At 34.6% G+C, this 17,702-nt stretch overlaps 1 protein-coding gene across 1 annotated transcript in view; it reads left to right on the top strand.

The window, feature by feature from the left end:
* Window positions 1-17,702, top strand: part of CFAP47 (cilia and flagella associated protein 47) — a 259,171-nt gene that overhangs the window by 92,723 nt on the left and 148,746 nt on the right. Inside the window, exons 41-45 of the mRNA XM_019008576.1 lie at window positions 155-222; window positions 1,313-1,458; window positions 6,280-6,388; window positions 7,291-7,517; window positions 13,516-13,696. Of these exons, the coding sequence (XP_018864121.1) occupies window positions 155-222; window positions 1,313-1,458; window positions 6,280-6,388; window positions 7,291-7,517; window positions 13,516-13,696 (731 nt within the window). The remainder of the gene's footprint in view (window positions 1-154; window positions 223-1,312; window positions 1,459-6,279; window positions 6,389-7,290; window positions 7,518-13,515; window positions 13,697-17,702) is intronic.

Raw genomic sequence — 17,702 nt, forward strand, 5'->3', positions numbered from 1 at the left:
TTTGTTTTGTTTAGTTTGGTTTTGTTTTTGTTTTGGGCTTTTTTTGTGTTGAAAACATTTGGTTTTCTGATATTTATTCATAAAAAGGGGAGCTAAACTACCTATTGGTAATAGAAATGTCCAGTTTTAGAATATTGCTTTTTTTTCCTTTTAGTTCTGAAAACAGCCTGTTAAATTCAAAAATTGGTGCATTGCCTGAAGATTCAAAGGAAGAGACTTGCTGTAAGTACCTATGCAATGCCTCATGTCTTACTACAGTAGAAATTAGATTATCTACAGATGCAAGATTTTGACATCTAAGTATGTTCAATAAATATTATTTATGGGTATTCTCAGTAGCTATTATTTATAGTTTTCATAAAATGTTGGCCTTAAATTGTGCATCACAGTCAAAAATTCAGCCTGGAGAAGGTTCCAGGGTGATCTTATTGTGGCTTTCCAGTACCTGGAGGAGTTGCAAGAGAGCTGGAGAGGGGCTTTTTACAAGGGAATGTAGGGATAGAACAAGAGGTGATGCCTTTAAACTGAAGGAAGGCAGGTTTAGATTAGATATGAGGAAGAAATTCTTACTGTGAGGGTGGTGAGGCGTTGGACAGGTTACTCAGAAAAGTTGTGGGTGTCCCATCTCTGTTCTATTTGGCCAGAATTTGGCATAGTTTTTTTATGTGATCTCACTAATTTCTGTTGTTTTCACTTTCATATTATTCTTAAGTCTGCTATCCTGCCTAGAAGGCCAGATAGAAAACCTTGAAGGTCTGGTTCTGCCATGTCAAAATGTGCTTAGCAGATGAGAAACATACAGTGGGAAAGTCAGAGTCTGCTGGATTCAACCCTAAGGTTCTTGCTCAGCATAATGTTTTTGTGAAAGCAGTGCAAAAATGCCTGTGTTGCCAGAAATTAGGTTTTGTCTGTTCTAGAGGATTTCAGACATAAGTTGCTGCTCTAATAGTGAGATTCTTTGTTTAAATAGCAGTGAATTATACTTCTCCCTTCTGATGTGAGTAGACCTTATCTTAGAGGCTGTACCTCCTTAAGGAATTTTTAATGGTGAGAGCTGTCTGCTTTCCCCAGTTTTGTACAGAATAAGAACACAGGTAATTAGTAAAATATATTTAAATAATACAGCATGGAATATTGCAGCACATTTACACAACTTTAACTGTAAATACTGATTACTCATTACAGGTGTGCCTTAAATACTGATTGCTACAGGAGGCTGTATACAGTATCCTTTTTTTTAAACTCATGCAACTACTTTATTTTACAACCTGTGCCATTGTATCTAAACATCCACTTAAATTTATTTTAACAGCTGATCAATCTGGCCTCCTGCATGAGTTCTTCAGTCCAATGGAAGAAGTGGTCTTGAAAGCAAAAGGTTCTGCAGCCTTAGATATTCACTTCCTTCCCTTTCATCAGGAAAAGCGTTACTGCACTGTCATTCTGGTTAATGAAAAGGTAAGAATAAAGTGTGTGTTCTGTGTTTTATCATGTCGGGTAAGAATCAGGACTTTTGCCAATTATTCATGAATAGGGTGAATGAAAGCAGTGCTGTGAAAAGGGACTTGGAGGTCCTGATCAAGGGCAACTGTTTACTGTCTTTTTACACATAATTAGAATTGTATGGAATGCTGCAGGCAGCTTTTCACTTTAAAACCGCTAAGTAATAAAAAGCAATACTTCAAGGAATGTTATTTTGGTGGCTTTTCTAGGCATCTCAGCTTCAGAAAAGAGAAGCAGTTTAAATAATTTGTCTTGACGTAGGTGCAAGAATAATGCATAGGCAGGGAATGGATAAAGACTTTACTGTTCTGTACTTCTCCATGTATTCATCACTGTACTTAGGATATGCTGTCAAAGTAGAATAATAATTTTCCTTGCTGTCTCTTAAATTTTTACTCTCAATCAAAGTTCCATTCAGAAAAGACAAGATGAATACTGACTCCATAGCCTTTCAGTCTCTCCTGACTCATGTAGCCTGGGTTTTGCCATATACACTTAATTGAAATTCAATCAAATTACCATGATTTGATTTTGAACAAATTTCAGAGCTTTAAACCTTGCAATCCAACTTCTTGATGTTCCTGTAATCCTTTATCTCAGTGGTCACAATCTTATTTCTGTGTCTTTAGTTCATCTTTTCACCTCTTTAACCTATCTGCTGTGTTTTGTCTCTGGCTGTCAATGCTTTTCAAAACCCTGTTGTTTCTATAATTTTCTGTGTTTGGCTTATCTCTAGGTTTAAATTTTGCTTCTTACCTTCATAACCTTGCCTCTGTGTTTCAGCTTCACCCCTGTGCAATTTCATGCCTCTGCCTTTCTCTCTGCCATGTTTTGGTAATTTGTAACAATGCATCTAAAACTAAATGACTTTTTCTCCTGCACATTCTCAGCTTCCATATTTTTCCCTTCTACAGAACATGGAACTTCTGATAATGTTCGGTGTTTGTGTGTTTGATGGGATTTTTTATTGCTTAAATATGACTTTGGCTATGCCACCTGGCCTATGCCACCTAGCTTAATTTTTTCATCTTGTTCATAAAGGAAAATAAGACTAATGCAGTGATGTTCAAGCCTGTCTTTCTGACTCTGTCCAGTATTTGAAAATAGAAGAGGGATTTTTTTTTTTGTTGAATATACATTGAAATAATGAGCTCACACCTTATTTACAGCAGGGAATCACCCACAAAGACGATGTATTAACGTTCCTGTGTCAGTAGCAAACCTTTTGGATGGTCCAGTGGAAAATCAATCCAGTGCTCAGCATCATTCAAAGAGATACATTATTAGGGAAGACATACACATTAACAGTAGTACATTCATACAGGAATTTTAAGTCCATCAGTTTAATTTGATGAAATATCAAGATGCAGTCTCTAGACAAGGAAGAACCTGGCCTACTGCTGTCTGGAAGTAAATCTATCAATCTCCTTTTACCTGTTATGATTTTATACCCTTTAAATCTCTGCTATTGACAATTTACCTGTTGTATCTTCATTAGAAGCAGAAGTTCACACCCTAGCTGAGAGGAGTTGGCTCATGCTACACAAGGAATAGAGCCTGAAAGATAAATGATGAAGAGAAGGGCAGTTTAGACATGTTAAGGAAAGAGTGAATCTGAGAGATGTGGCCAGAGATGTAGGACGGTCATAGTTCAGGTGGAAAGGGAAAAGTACATTTCTGACAGCCCCAGTGTTGCCTCCAGTGGTGATGTAGAAATAAATTCAGACACTGAGCTACTAGTCACTGTTCTTAACAAAGGTTTAGTTGACCTTTTCACAGCAGGAAGCACTAATGCCTTGGAGAAGCTGCTGTTAAGTCCTGTATGGTAACTTTTTCTGGAACACCTCATCTTTCCAGCTTAGCTGAGGAGGTGTGATGCATTTAAAGGCTCCTCAAAGTGCAAAATTTTTGATATGCATAACCTCAGGTTAGAAAAATTAGCTTCATCTACTTAATTGCAAAATTTGTGAGGAATTGTATTAAATCTCCTAGGGGAGGATGAAACTGCAAGATAGCTAACATGATTTTAGGGCTGTATAGTAATGGCACAGGAAGAATTTGTCTGTCTTAAATATTTCGTATATGGCTGCAATATTTCAGTCATACCATTATCTAACTGACAAAGAAGTGCAGCCAGCATGCTGTATGATGGTCAAATGACTTTACACAATGAGGAGTCTTGTATCATTCAAACATGGACTTGTACTATATATAAAATGTAATAAATAATTTAATTTAGCGTCACAATTCTGTGGTTTTTTTCTTACCTACTTTTCCTACTCTTTTTGACAAATAGACCAAAATAGTTACCAGAGTAGGTCTGCTGCTTCATTATAATCAATGAAGAAGGTATTGAGATTTAAATCACTGGACTTGAATCTGATTAGGAATCATATCCATCACTGCAGCAGATTATATATATATATATCTGTAATAACAGCAAGAGGATATATTGATTCAAGGCTTCTGGCCTCAAGGATATTCCTTATTTTGGAATAATCTTGATGTTAACGTTTCTAAGGTTTGAAATGACAGCACAAGCCATTTGGCACATTTCTCAAGGATTTGTTTCAGTATTTCATTGCTCTTTAAGAAAAATTGAAATGGACATTTTTCAGATTTTTAGCATAGGTGTTTTCATAGAATATATTATATATTGTTCAGCATAAATGTGTTGCTTTTTAAAATATATCTTTATTTCTGGGAGGTAATTTAAATGTGATCAACATGGAATTTTTAATGACAATAATATTTTAAATCATAGTTTAAGAGTGTCAGTCCAGACTTTTACAGCTAAGTGTCTAGTATAAAATAAAATGTTTATTGGAAGAATACTGCTATCTGTTCCTCTTACTTACTGGCTTGCACAGGCAACTGCAAATTCCTAGTAGCCCTACATTCTTTTGAAACATCAGATGGCAGTGGGATTGGATAGATAGCTCAACAGCTTTTTTATTAACTATTTTCATTAACAGTAAACTCTATACAATGTTGATGCTGTCGTGTTTGCAGCTGATGGAAAATGGAAATATGAAGCATTAAAACCGTGGGCATACAAGCTAAACTCTCAAAATTCAGTGAAATATCCATTCTGTTCCAAAGCATCAAGAAAAAAGCTCAATGGAAAGAATACAGGATTTGCATTCTGTGGAGATCAAAACCCCAGAATTCTTGAAAGCAGAAAGGAAATTGGGGAAGTTTGTTCCTTCCAATAAGCATATTGATGTCAGAAAGGACAGGAAAAGTAGCTGATAGCAGAATGGCATCCAAGCAACCAGCACTTTCATAAAATTAGTTGTGTGTGCTGTGAGCTTGTTAAGGGCCCTTATGGAGCCAAATCACTGTGTCAAACAGGAATAATTCCTGTTTAAATTGGTTCCCAGGAGTGGCTGTTAGTGTGTGAGAATCCAATTTTGCTGGAGGTTTCTTTAATCCTTCTCAAGGAAGATTTGTGTGAGCTCTTGAATCAAGAAAGGGCAGAAAATACCATCAAGGTTGAATAGCTTTCCTTCTGCTGGGTCAGAAATATAATTGCAGTGTTTTCAGCCTTAACATAAATATCTGATGAAACTCCAAATGAAGGCAAAGGAAAAAATAGGGTTTTCTTATGTTATTGAGCAGTATTAAAAGGAAAACATTGTGTTGGTTGGCAGATGCACTAAATTATAGAAATAAATTATTTCTTTCATATATGGAATGAAGAATAAAAGAAAGACAACATGTTTGTAGGGCAGAGTATGGTTTACAGAATATGGTTTATAGAAACAAAGAGAGACTAAATGTGCAAATTATATCAGTTGTTGCAGAGGCATTTAATTCTTTATCTTGCAGTCAGTAGAAGCTAAAATTGTCTGAAAAAGAAATTTTGGTAAACACAAAGAAGTTATCAAAGCAATATGTGCAGTATATATGTTAAATCTCCTGCCTAGTTCAGATAGGTGTATGGTACCTAAGTTAGATATCTTCATAGTTTAGGCTGTTCTGATTGTGGACTTTAATTTTGAGTACTTTCAGTAAGTTTTCTTCAAAAATACTTTTCCGTCTTTCATTTGCACGTTATTTTTTTCATTCCATCTATAACCCAAAGTGTTATTTCTCTGTTATTGATCCTTTCCTCTATGAAAAATTACTTTCTTTGTTCTAAGTCAGGTTTATATTTACTTTGAAGATTCTGTAGATTTTCTATTTTTCAAATGAAATAATTAAGATTTATTAACTTTATTTTTTTCCGAAGGAGAATTTGTACATGAAGCTAACCTGCCTTGATTTCCTATTGATTGATTGATTGATTGATTGACTGATTGATTTTGCTTTCTAGAGAAATGTTTCTGGCTCAAAACTATTGCAAACATTTTTTAAAAAAATTCCAAATGATGAAGAGCAAGGAAGGTTGCTCATGAACATGTTTAATTATACGTAACTGTAGTAGACAGAATTCAATTTTTTTGCTGTATTTATGGGTCAGGTTACCCTTATTCAGTTTAATTATATGAGGAGTTTGAAAGGATTCTGCTTTTTGAAGTTTCTTGACTTTTCAGATTTAATATTATCAATTAAAGTTAATTTACTATCACATCATAGCTTGAAGTGATATTTATCTTATATTTAGACATAGTTTTAAAAAAACCCCAAACAGTTCTCTTGAATATTTAGATTATTGCACAGCTCAGATCTTCGATGTTACTGGGATATCTTTGCTATTAGCTGTATTACTTTGCCTTCTGTTCTGTGTGAGTTGCTTTCTGAAGTGTGTGGACGTGTGTCCTTGCATTTCAGATTGGAGACTTTGTGTATCTGATTGAGGGAGCAGGAGATTTACCTTTGCCTTCAGAATTGCCTGCCCTGGACAGTCCAAATGTTTTGTGTGCTACCAGTGCCTCAGAAGGTACAGTGAATAGAAGGGAGAAGAATAAAATAGAGCAAATAATTTGGTTTTTGTAAATATTCTTCTATTTCTGTGGATTTTTCATAAAATTAATTAAATTTATCTGGTAAAAAAAATTGTTTATAGTGAATTATTAAAAATACATTATAATGAATATATGCAATATTTATTCTAATGTTTTCCAGTTCATTCTCTTCAGACCATCAGCTGGTTGTTGATGATCTTCACCTTGTATTGTTTTCAACACAGTCTACATAAATATTTTTTTTCCAATTTTTCTTATTTTTTTCTGAATATAGGTTGCTACTCATATGAACTGGGATAAGTTATCTTTATTTAGAATTTTTCTAGCTTTAAAACACAAATTTTGTGTGCAGTGCTGTGATTTGACAGATATTCCAAAGCTTTTGTCTTCTAATAGCCAGGGATATACTCCTGCCAGTCATATCTCAGAAAGACTGTAGCTCCTACTTGAAATAATTTCTGGTAGTTTCTTTTAGAGGGGATGTAACATCCTCTAGGGGGGTAAAAGTGTGGCTGTTTTGTGTAAGTAGCAAAAAGACATTGGTGAACTTTTAATACTGTCATAATAGTAGTAACATTTAAATCTGGGATTTTTTTATTAGCTAATTTATTAGCTATTTCTTAGCTCAATTAACCAAATTTTAGGTTGCATTTCAGTCTGCTAATTTTTATTTCCCTATTATGTTGAAAAATAAAGTATTATAGGTAGTAAATTGCATGTACTAGATTAATAGCATGGAACTAAACATGGAAGGAATTTTGTATTTTTATTTTTTTTTGTAGATTAGAAATTTTAAATTCTCTCTGCAGTTCCACCAGCTAATAAATGTGGTCTGTGGTTTTGTTTTGCTCTTTCATTTATTTGGGTTTTTTAACAGATGCAAGCGCAGTACAACCAGTTTTATATTTGAAATGTGGACTTGGTCAGACTCTGGAGGAAAATCTGAGGATTCCACTGATCAATGAGTCAAGAGAGAGGGCCCTGGCTCTCGCTGCACAGCAGCAGATGTCAGCCCTTGAGTATGAGAGGAGATCGATGACCGGGACTCTGCAGAGCAGCACCGTTCGAGTCGCAACTGCATTGTTGGGGCTGTCCAGAGTAGAGGTGAGAAACACAATTATCTGGTGCTGCAATTAAATTTAGTTGTCCTTGATTTGTAGGATTGAATTGTTCTTATGTTTCAGGAAATAGTGAGAAGTTAGGTTTTTTTTTCACACATCTGTTATCTGGCAGTTAATAATCCCAGTTCTCCCTCAGACATTTCAGTATTTTACATGTTCATTCTGAAGCTACTTTGTCACCCCATGATATTATGATGTCCTTCCTTTAAGAAAACTTGACTGCAATTAAGAAAAGTGCTAATGTTTTACTTCTGAAAAACATCTGCTGATTAAAAAAGCTTTTGTTTTCTGTGTAATAGGTATCTGTACTAGTAGCCTTCATTATGCATATACATAAGAAATGGGTTATTTTTCCTCAAAATAATAGACCTTGAGAATAAATGAGGCAGCAGGACAGACTTTTCCTTGTCTTGCAATCAATGCAAAATAGTTTTGAAAAATCACAAGTTTTTTTAATAAGATGTAGCTCCCCTCTTATGCATCATTCAAACCTATACATATTTTCCCGAGATTTCAGCATCTAGAAACAGAGTCCTCCCAAGGTTGTCCATTAAACAATCAGTTTCTACTCGTGAATAAATTTGTAATAGTAATATTGCTAAATAAACAAGGCCTTTCCTCAGGAAGAATTCAAGTATAGCCTTCTGAGGATGATAGCCTCACTGGGATTTAATTTCTCTAGTGCCCTGATGGTACCTGGCCTCAGACCAGTTGCTGGGCAGCAATGTTACTCCAGATTTCCTCTTAGTTCCCCAAGTATGGCTCCCAGTACTGAGGAAAAGAATTTTCCCTCCTGATTTGTTGTTACTAAATTTATCCTTTTTGTTTGAAAAGTAATATAAAACAAATAAAATGAAGGAAACTTACATCATAACTTTAAGCTGTTGTTTGGAGTGGGTCAACAATTGTAATTGAGTCATCTAGACTCAAGTAGCCTCCTTTGGGATTATGGCTAGTCCACTGCTGTAGTAAGATTTTATTGAGTTTTCTTAATTCAAGTCCCTTAATATCACAGTCACTTAGCAAATACTTGATGAAAAGTCTAAGTGCTCTGAAGTTGTGAATGGGATCAAGACAGAAGATAATAGGAACACTCCTTGTACCACTAGACATCCTAAGATGCAGTATGAGTTCTAAAACCACATGTATCGTGGAAGAGTGGAGGATAATTAGCTAAATTACCTTATAAAACACATTATGGTGGATACAACACTGAATGAATTATCATGTGAGAAATGGACCTAATGTGCAGAAAGAAGTATTTTTTTCCATGCACACAAAATCTTATACTTGCTTATGACAAATACAGGGGAGAAGTTCTGGTACTGTCATAGAAGAGAGTTTATACATTAAAAATATCTCAATATCCACTATGCAGAATAAATTATGAAAGATATTCCTTAAGTATTTTTCTAATAAATTCTTGCCAGCTGTCTGTTTAAAGGTGACAACATAGAAATTCTGGTTGCATTAACTGGAGAAACCAGAAGCAATTCTAAACCACTACACCCATCTACAGCAGCAGTGGTTCAATGAATTATTGAGGCTCATGAGATCCTTTGGGGCACATGTTGTATTCTAGAGATAAATCCAGAATCTTTGGAAATCTGTTGTTCTCTTTTGGATTTCTGTTCCACCTTTCTACTTGCTTCCTGCAGGTAGAATCATGTTAGACAATAGATGGATAGAAGGGAAAATACCCTTACATTAGTACTACTTTGTCCATTTTTTACCTGTCAGATTGAAGAATAAGTAACTAAATAATTACATTATTTCCAGTCTCTCTAAACTGTAAATTTTAGTCATATTTACTTAAGTGACATAGAAAACAGTAATAAAGGTGGCCTGTGTTTTTGGAGTCAAACTGGATATCCATAATAAGTAAGTAGAGATGTAATTTTTCACTCTCCCCATCTATACACATCCAAAAGTCCTAGGTACTTTTTTACTATGTTTTTACTGTTTGTTTTTGTTGCCATAGGGAACAAAGATCTATTTTGATTGTCTAAATGTTTAGAATTAGTAACAAATAATTTTTAAAAATCTTTTTCCCATAAAACTGTGTAAATTTCTTACCTCCTGAGTGTTTCTTTAATTCCTCCTAAAACATTTTTGGGTAGTAGTAAAGATAATATAGGATGGAACTCTCAGAAACTGTTAAGGTTGGGTCTGGCCTTGTAGTGAGTAATTAACAAAGGCTGTTTTGTGAATAATTAGTAATGATGAATAATAGAAGTCTGAAAGGGGGACGTTTAGGTGAACACAGATATCAAGGGAAGGAGGAGGGTATTGGAAAAAAGATAAGAGACTGTGGAAGAAGAACATGTTTAGACGGAAGTTATTAGTTGTAGTAAATAGAGGAAAGTGAAGAAAAAAGAAATAACAATATGATAATTCATTTACTTGGGACTGTGCAGGAATGGATGCTGCAGACAGTGAAGTGAGATTTGAAATAGCACGCATAGTTTTAGATCCAATTGCTAGATTCAGGACATTTTTTCGATACAGGACTTTTGCTTCATAGTCATAGATGCCAGTAATCTCCTTGTATAACTAGACATTATGATAGGAAAAGTCCTGTTGTACAAGAATCCCAGAGCTAAAGCTTTAACTTCCCACCATGTCCAGGTGTGCCCTCATAGTTAAGCTGTATTTACTTAGGCCCTGTTTTGCTTCCTTTTGAACATGTCTCATCTGAGTGTGGACACTACATTTGCCATATTCCAGATGTTAGAACATTGTGCATTTCCTTTCTGTCCTGCTGTCCATGTGGCTGAGCACCATGGAGTTTTTTTATCTTAGTACTCCATAGTGGTGCTGATGAGTTTTAGTTTAGATCAAGGAAAAATGAATGGAAACCTTGTGCACTTGGGGCTGTGGCTTCTGCTATTTGGCTCACATGGCAAAGTCTCATCCTACACCTGTCCAGCTTGGATCTTTGGAATTTGTGCTCTTCATAGGCACCCAGGGGTCAAGAAGGATTTTTTGTGTTCTTCCGTATGATTATGGAAATTTGTAAGCTCAGTGTAAAGAACTTGTTTTTTATAAAAAACTGGTGTGGAATTTTTTTGAGGAAGAATCATGGTGTCTTTGAGCACAGAAGGTACTGGAAATAAAAAAATTCATTAGATATGTTTGAGTGGGAATGAACTTTTCTGAAAAGGGTCTGTGGTCAGATTTCAATTTGCTGAATTTACAAGTGAGACCAATCTTCTATATTGCATAATTTACCTTTTGATATGGGATTAAGGGAGATGGCAAACACCATTGATCACAGGAGTTCTGAGAGACCAAGATAATAAATTTCTTTATTCATGAGAACCAGTTTTAGAAGTTAATTTCTGGAAGGAAGAAATGGTGCTAAATTAGTATTTGAAGAACAGTAATATGCAATGAAAGAAAGAGGTGCCTCAGCACCCTGTAACAGAATCTGCCACCCTTCACACATAGAAAGTGCAGATGGTACTTCTAAGAAAATACCTTGGAAAGTCCAAAAGTCCTTGAAAAATATCAAGTTAAATTCTGATGCTTTATGTATCCTCCATTAATTTTTAAAAAAAATAGTCTAAGAAAGTAATTAATTCTGGTAACTGAATGCAAATACTATTCTTAGCTGATAATAAGGCTTCCACTCTTGGAATATCCTGAACCATCAGGTTGATGAAGTAGAAATGCTTGGAATTTGTCTTTTTGCCACAGAGAGGCCTTAGACCTGCATTGATCATGAGAGTTAAAAAATATTAAATTCTATTTAACGCTCACTGCCCACAAAAAGGCTAAAAATTGGATCAGTTGCAACATTCATCTGAATTGTGTTGATGTTTTCTCTTGGAAATGCTAGCCTATGAGGCAGCAAACTTTAGTCCTGTGTATGGTTGCAGAATTTTCTTTTTCCACTAGGTCTCTCATTAAAAATGTTTTCATCCTTTATTTATTTACAAGATGCCAGGAAATATTTGAAATGTTCATAGATTATGTAATACTAACCAACTGGATTCTTTTCCTAACATATTTAAAAATGAGATAACATGAACAAGGATCTTAAAATAAAGTCTTTCAGTGAATTTTTAAATAATAAGACATTTTTTCAAGATAATTATAATTAAATTGTGTTCAGTGTGCCAGGAAAGGTCATCTTAAAATTATGTTTGTCAATTAAAATTTAACAAAACTGTATAATCATGTTGGATTTTTATTTTAGTGTTGGAAAATAATCTAGTTATGAAAATCATTTTTAGGTATAAATTTATATTTGATTATGCAGAAGATCAAATAAAAAAAAAAGTCAAATTTAAACTAGTAAATATAAGTAATTCTTTTGGTTCATTCATTGGACATTTCATTCCTATCAGAGAGAAGTGGAACTTGCAGTTAATATGGCAATTGAATTATTTGTACCTACTGATTTTTTAATTAATTTTGTGTGTGTTTGGGAGTAATGTCAGAGTCCAGTCTTGTATGACAGAAATGAGTAATCTGTGAGCTCTGATTTTCAATTCACATAACAGTTTTTCCTGTACCTTCTGCAAATTATATTTTCATAAGTTGTGCAAATACAGTAATAGAAGAACTATCCTAACAATTTGGTTTGCTGTGAATTTTTTAGTCAAATACATCTGGCCAGTTGCTCTTCACAGAACAATAATTTTGAATAATTATCTGTTTCTGTATTTAATGTGCCAAAAAAAAAATCTATATTAACAACTAAATCTTAACAGTTTCCCAAACTCCATATGTACTTTTTTTTTAACACTATCTTGACACTATGGAAGGATAGATTAATGATCAAAACAAAGCCATGTCAGAGTATGGGTCTACTTTCTAAAACCAGCAAGTGAATTTGAGATTTATATTAAAACAGAGATAAAACAAGCAAACCAAAAAACCCCACCACCAAACCAAAGCAGAACCCAAACCTAGTTGAGTTAAACAGTAATTTGACCATCTTACACCTAATGGCAATCTTTAAGAACATTTGCTTTTTCTTTTAAATTGTGTTTTTGAGTTCCCACAGTGGATTTGCATTCCTTGGCCTCCTGAAATATGTACTGTGATACCTGCAGTCCTGGCAGTATTTTAAATCAAAAGACTTTGAGAATAAACCAGTTTTCCTAGCAAAACGTGAATATTTTCATATTTATCTCCATTCTGGATTTGCTTCAAGATAATTCACAAAAGTCATTAATTCAAAGCCTTGTCTGTAAAAAAGACATTACTTGGTTTAAAATTTGTTCAGCTTACAATTACTCTTGAGCATTGCAATTATAGTGTGTTATTGGATTGAAAAAGGCAATTTTGAGCAAGCAGTGTATTAAATCATTGCAGTATTTTTGTAATGGTATCCTACAGGAGTCAAATTAAGTTCATTAAGAGGTTCAGATGTCTATACTGAGTTTGCCTTAATATACTGTGCTAATCCTTTACTAATATGTTTCATGCTGTTGATTAGAAATGCTTTTTACTAAGAGGAAGATCTAACTTGTCTCTAGAATTGATTCTAAATGTCCTAATTTCTAAAATGCATTTTCAACAATTAGATATCAGTTAGCTAATAGTTATCCCTTGCCAAAAAGCAAAATATCTTTTTTTTTTCATGCTTCTTATTACTCAGAAACTTTATGAAATAGAAGAAGCATCTTTATACCACTGATACAAAACATTTTTCTTTTTATTCTTTTTTATGCTTTTAATTTTTTTTTATTTTTTTTGCCTTTCCTGCATATGCATAAAGGCTAGCTGAGTTTTTTTCTTGGTAGGATGTGGTTTTACTGTAAATTTCAAAATGCATTTTTCTTAAACAAATGTTTCAGATGCATGATGTCTAAAAATATCTTTTTTATTTTGAAGGCTCACTCAAAATTGCTGGGTAGGGTTCTTTATTACTAATAAATGTTTAGAATTAAGCCTGGACAATTTTACATTCCTCAACCTGAAAATTTTACACAACTGTTCAGCTGTATACATTACTGTTTCCCTTGCAGAGACGTGCACTTCTGAAACCCCGTAAGCGCCCCTCAGAGATGAAGTACGTGGATTACAGTGTAGAACTGAGCATGAAACACTTCTTTGAAGTTCCTAAAAAGTTCTCTATTCCAGTGTTAGCTTCAGCCAGAGTTAATTTGGACACTTCATCAGACAAATGCCCTGCATCTCAGAAAACAGGTAATAGTCTTAAAGGTGATGAATTTGACTGTATTCTTTTGCCAAGAAAATCTTTATTTTTAAGGTTTTCCTGAGTAGATCCAGAAAATGATCTTTCTTTCCTTTCAACTATTGATCAACTTTACCTTTCTCAGCCCTACCCAAGTTCTAAATATTAGCTCAAACCAGTGCTTTCCACTTGCCATTGGTTTACTGGTTTTCTGAAAGGCACACAAGCACAGGAGACTTGCTCTAAAAGACAAATTAATTTGGTCTATTTATCTGACAGACCCTGAATTTGTGCTCCCTTCCCATTTCTCTCTTCCACTTCTCATCCAGCACTGATCTGTGTTCAAATAGTGCCACTCATATCACTTCTCTTTTCTTTGCCCTCCTCAGCCAGCCAGAGATTTCAGCTAATGATGTCCCACATCAATGAACAGTTGTGCATTACCTTTCAGAGTGACCTTGCCATCTTTGGTCACTCTGTTGTCTCTAATTTTTATAGTATCTTAAATTTTATACTGAAATCTTAATTTTTTTTTTTTAAAATGCTTTATTTAAATCTATAAAGCACTCTAGGTTGCATTTCTTAAAAAAAAACCTCAAAATATCTTGAGCCATTGAGACAGCTCGAGTCTGGGGAAAAGGAGTCTCAGAGGGGAACTTCATGTAAATTTATAGAAACTTGAATTATACATAGTCCATATCTAGTTTTGTCTCATCAGTTCTTTTCTTAATCAATGTAGTCCTCCTGTATATTTCTGCAGTTCACTTCTCCAAGTGTCTCTGGAACCAGTTGTGCTTTCATGGTGTTTTTTTGATGCTAAATGTATATCTTGTGTTTGTTGTTTCTGTTCTGGAAAAAAAAAAAAAGGAATCTATATATATATTTTTTTTTTAAGAAGTCTTTGTTAGAGATACTTTAACTGAAATATAATTTAACTGCTATAAAACATTTTAGGGTGTATTTTTAGGAAGATGGCAGCAGTAGTTATGGCAGTATTAGAAGCAAGATTGGTGAGGGACTACAAGAGCAGTCAGTAGAAGTTTTAGAATAGATTTAACACTGAAGGCTGGAACATGTCATGTGCAGCAGGATATTTAAATCTTAGTTGAAGCTCTTTCATTGTCAAGTTAATAACAATGTGTTTGTGTCATAATTAGTGTAGAGGTGAACTAAAAAAAAAGTCAATGGCTTTGTTGAGTGTTTCAGGAGATTCTTTGGATTATGCTGTAGAAGAACAGAATAACAGCTGGGGGAAAGAGAACCAACTCTGCACACAGAGATCTGATGTCCTGCCAGGATCTCCATCATGGTCTCATGAAAAAGGTTCTTAACTGACCAGATCACTGTTGCTTAGGAACTGCTCAAATTATTTTAGAAGTGGAAATGTGAATGAATATAGCTGAAAATTTTAGAATATTAATTGCATTGTATTCACTACAAAAAATGTTGTGAATAAACTACATTATAGTAAGGAATGTAGTAAATGAACTACATTACAGGGAGGAAAAGTGGTTATTTTACTCTTAGTTCATGCTGTTTCTTTATTCATGAAAGTATTTTAAACAAATACTTGAAAGAGGAGAGTAATCAATGTAAAGTCAGAAATTAGATCATACCACAGTGTACACAATCTTTTTGATATGTATTTTTTCTTTCTAGGATGGTTTATAGTTACATGAGGAAGTAGAAATGTCAAGATGAGCAGAGAAATAAATGGGGCTTTTGTAGTGAATTCAGAGGTGATGAGGTAAAGAACATCCAGAAAGGGAAGCTGAGATAACCATGTGACAGCATGAAAACAAGTATTTGTTCAGTAGGAAGACTTTGCCAACTGATTCAGTGTATTTATTGCACTAATGAGGAAACACAGGAGGATTTACAGGCTCTTACAAAACCCAATATTGTGAAAGAAGTCCCTGGCTGGTGGTCCTGGGCAAACCATTGGTCTCATCTGAAAATTTTGACATCATTGTCTGGGAAAGCAGCAGTGCTTTAGCCATGGTTGTAGCTTTCCTCAGGGTGGGAATAGCTGGTTCTCTGAAGAAATGACAGTGCTTAGATTTATGAAGAAAAACATAGGTGGAAGCAAGCTGACTAAAATCAATCTTCAGATCAGAATTTCTTAGATTACAATAGCAGGAAGTGTGCAACCAATATTTTTAGAACTGTGCCAACAGGGAATTAGAAGGTAAAAAAATCAATGCCACTCAAAACGTTTTCTTGTAAAATACATCTTGTTAAAGGAACTTATTACATTTTTGTCATTGTTTACAGATCAAATAGATAAAAAGAGTACAGTGTTTACCTTACTTCAGGTGTGATATCTTGATCAAAACCCATACTGCATACTTGGATAGATCTAAAGTGATACATTTCCAAGACTGCAAACCTTTAGAAAATGTTCACTCATTATTGGAGAGTCATCGGAAAGGGAATCCTTAGGAATCAGTAGTTATTGCACAATGTTTCACTAATTTGGAAGATTTTACAAAGACTTTGTTGAGTTAGGAATGACATAGATTTTGTGAAAATAGTTGGAACTCTTACATAGTTATCAGATATGAATTCTAGTGCAAGCAAATTTGGAATTCTACAGAGTCTGCAGGCTAAACCATTTGGTATGTAAGAGGATCATAACACATACCATGGTGGTTGTTCACCTTTGTCTCAAATGGGATCTTTAGGAGCTTTAGTTTCCCTCTATCATCAGAAATATCCTGAGAAATAATTCAGTCTCCATATATAGCTCAGGAGAAAGGTAATTGTCAGCAAAACTGCAATGCTTTGCAAACCAAAGAATGGTAGATTGAACATTCAGAAAGTCATGTTAGGCATAATAGAGAAACGTTACAACATTGAAATATGTTGTCTTTTTCTTAGAGGGGTGTTAAGAAAAAATGAGAAGGATAAAATGTCAAGTGGGATTAAAATAATGGCTCCAAATTTTAGCAATAGGGAAATAGTACCCAAAACCACCTCCATGCTTCACCAGACTGACAAGTTCCTTCGAAGGTGAAAGCACGAGAAACTTTGAATAGAGAGCTTTTATGGCTCAGAGTTGTGACCTGAGCTGTAACTTCACTTGCCAGTGTCACTGATTTTGTAATGCATATATGTGTTTATGGTCTCTATCATTATTTAAGATTTCCTGCCATGCAGTCTTATTTTACAAAACTGTGTCTGTGCAAATGAGTATGCTCTTCCTGCAGGTAAGGACCATGTTTGGTAAGTAAGAGCTATTATATTGTCTCAGTTGAATAGCTTTTATAAGCATTTTTTTCTGCTGAATATTTGCTGGTCCTGTCCAGCAGCACAACACCCACTGTGGTTAGGAAAGAAGGAAATAGCTGTGGATTTTTGAGCTGAACTGTGAAAACTAGTGGTAAAGTCAATGCTATTTGACTTTTCAGCAATTAATCAGCTGAAAATCAGCTCCAACTAAGTTTTAACTAAGCAGAACAACTTCTTAGTCAGTTTGGTTTCTTTGAACAATGTGGTTTTTATGTTAAATAATGTTACATGTCAAAGATGAAATAACATAGGTAGAAAGGGGAAGAAGAGCTTTTTTTTGCAGTAATGTCTCTCAAAATGTTTGAGAAATCTGCAAAGCAGCAGAGTACCTATCTCACAGTGTGAACTGAAGCTGTCAGCTCTACTTCCCACTCTGTGTTCTTCTGACATCAGCCCCCTTGTTCTTTCATCAAAGGATTTGTTGTAAAATTTTGAAAAACAAGGGTCCTTGAATGCATAACTCAAAAAAATACAGTGCAGATATTGAAAAGTGCTGTTATTGTATTATGAAGGAGAACATAATACTGGAACAGCACATCCAATTCTTGTTCCACACTTTAGAACGAAGGTTGCAAATGAGGAAGGGTTCAGCCAAGTTCAATAGTTATTTTCAAGGTCTTGAAAGATTGAATACCTTGATGACTCTTTGATCTCTGAGGGAAAGAGGTTCCTTTCAGGGTACCTGTAGCTATTTAAAAAGGGAAAGTATGTCTGACTGTGGAGATT

This window comes from Parus major, chromosome 1, assembly GCF_001522545.3.
Source record: "Parus major isolate Abel chromosome 1, Parus_major1.1, whole genome shotgun sequence".
NCBI lineage: Eukaryota > Metazoa > Chordata > Aves > Passeriformes > Paridae > Parus > Parus major.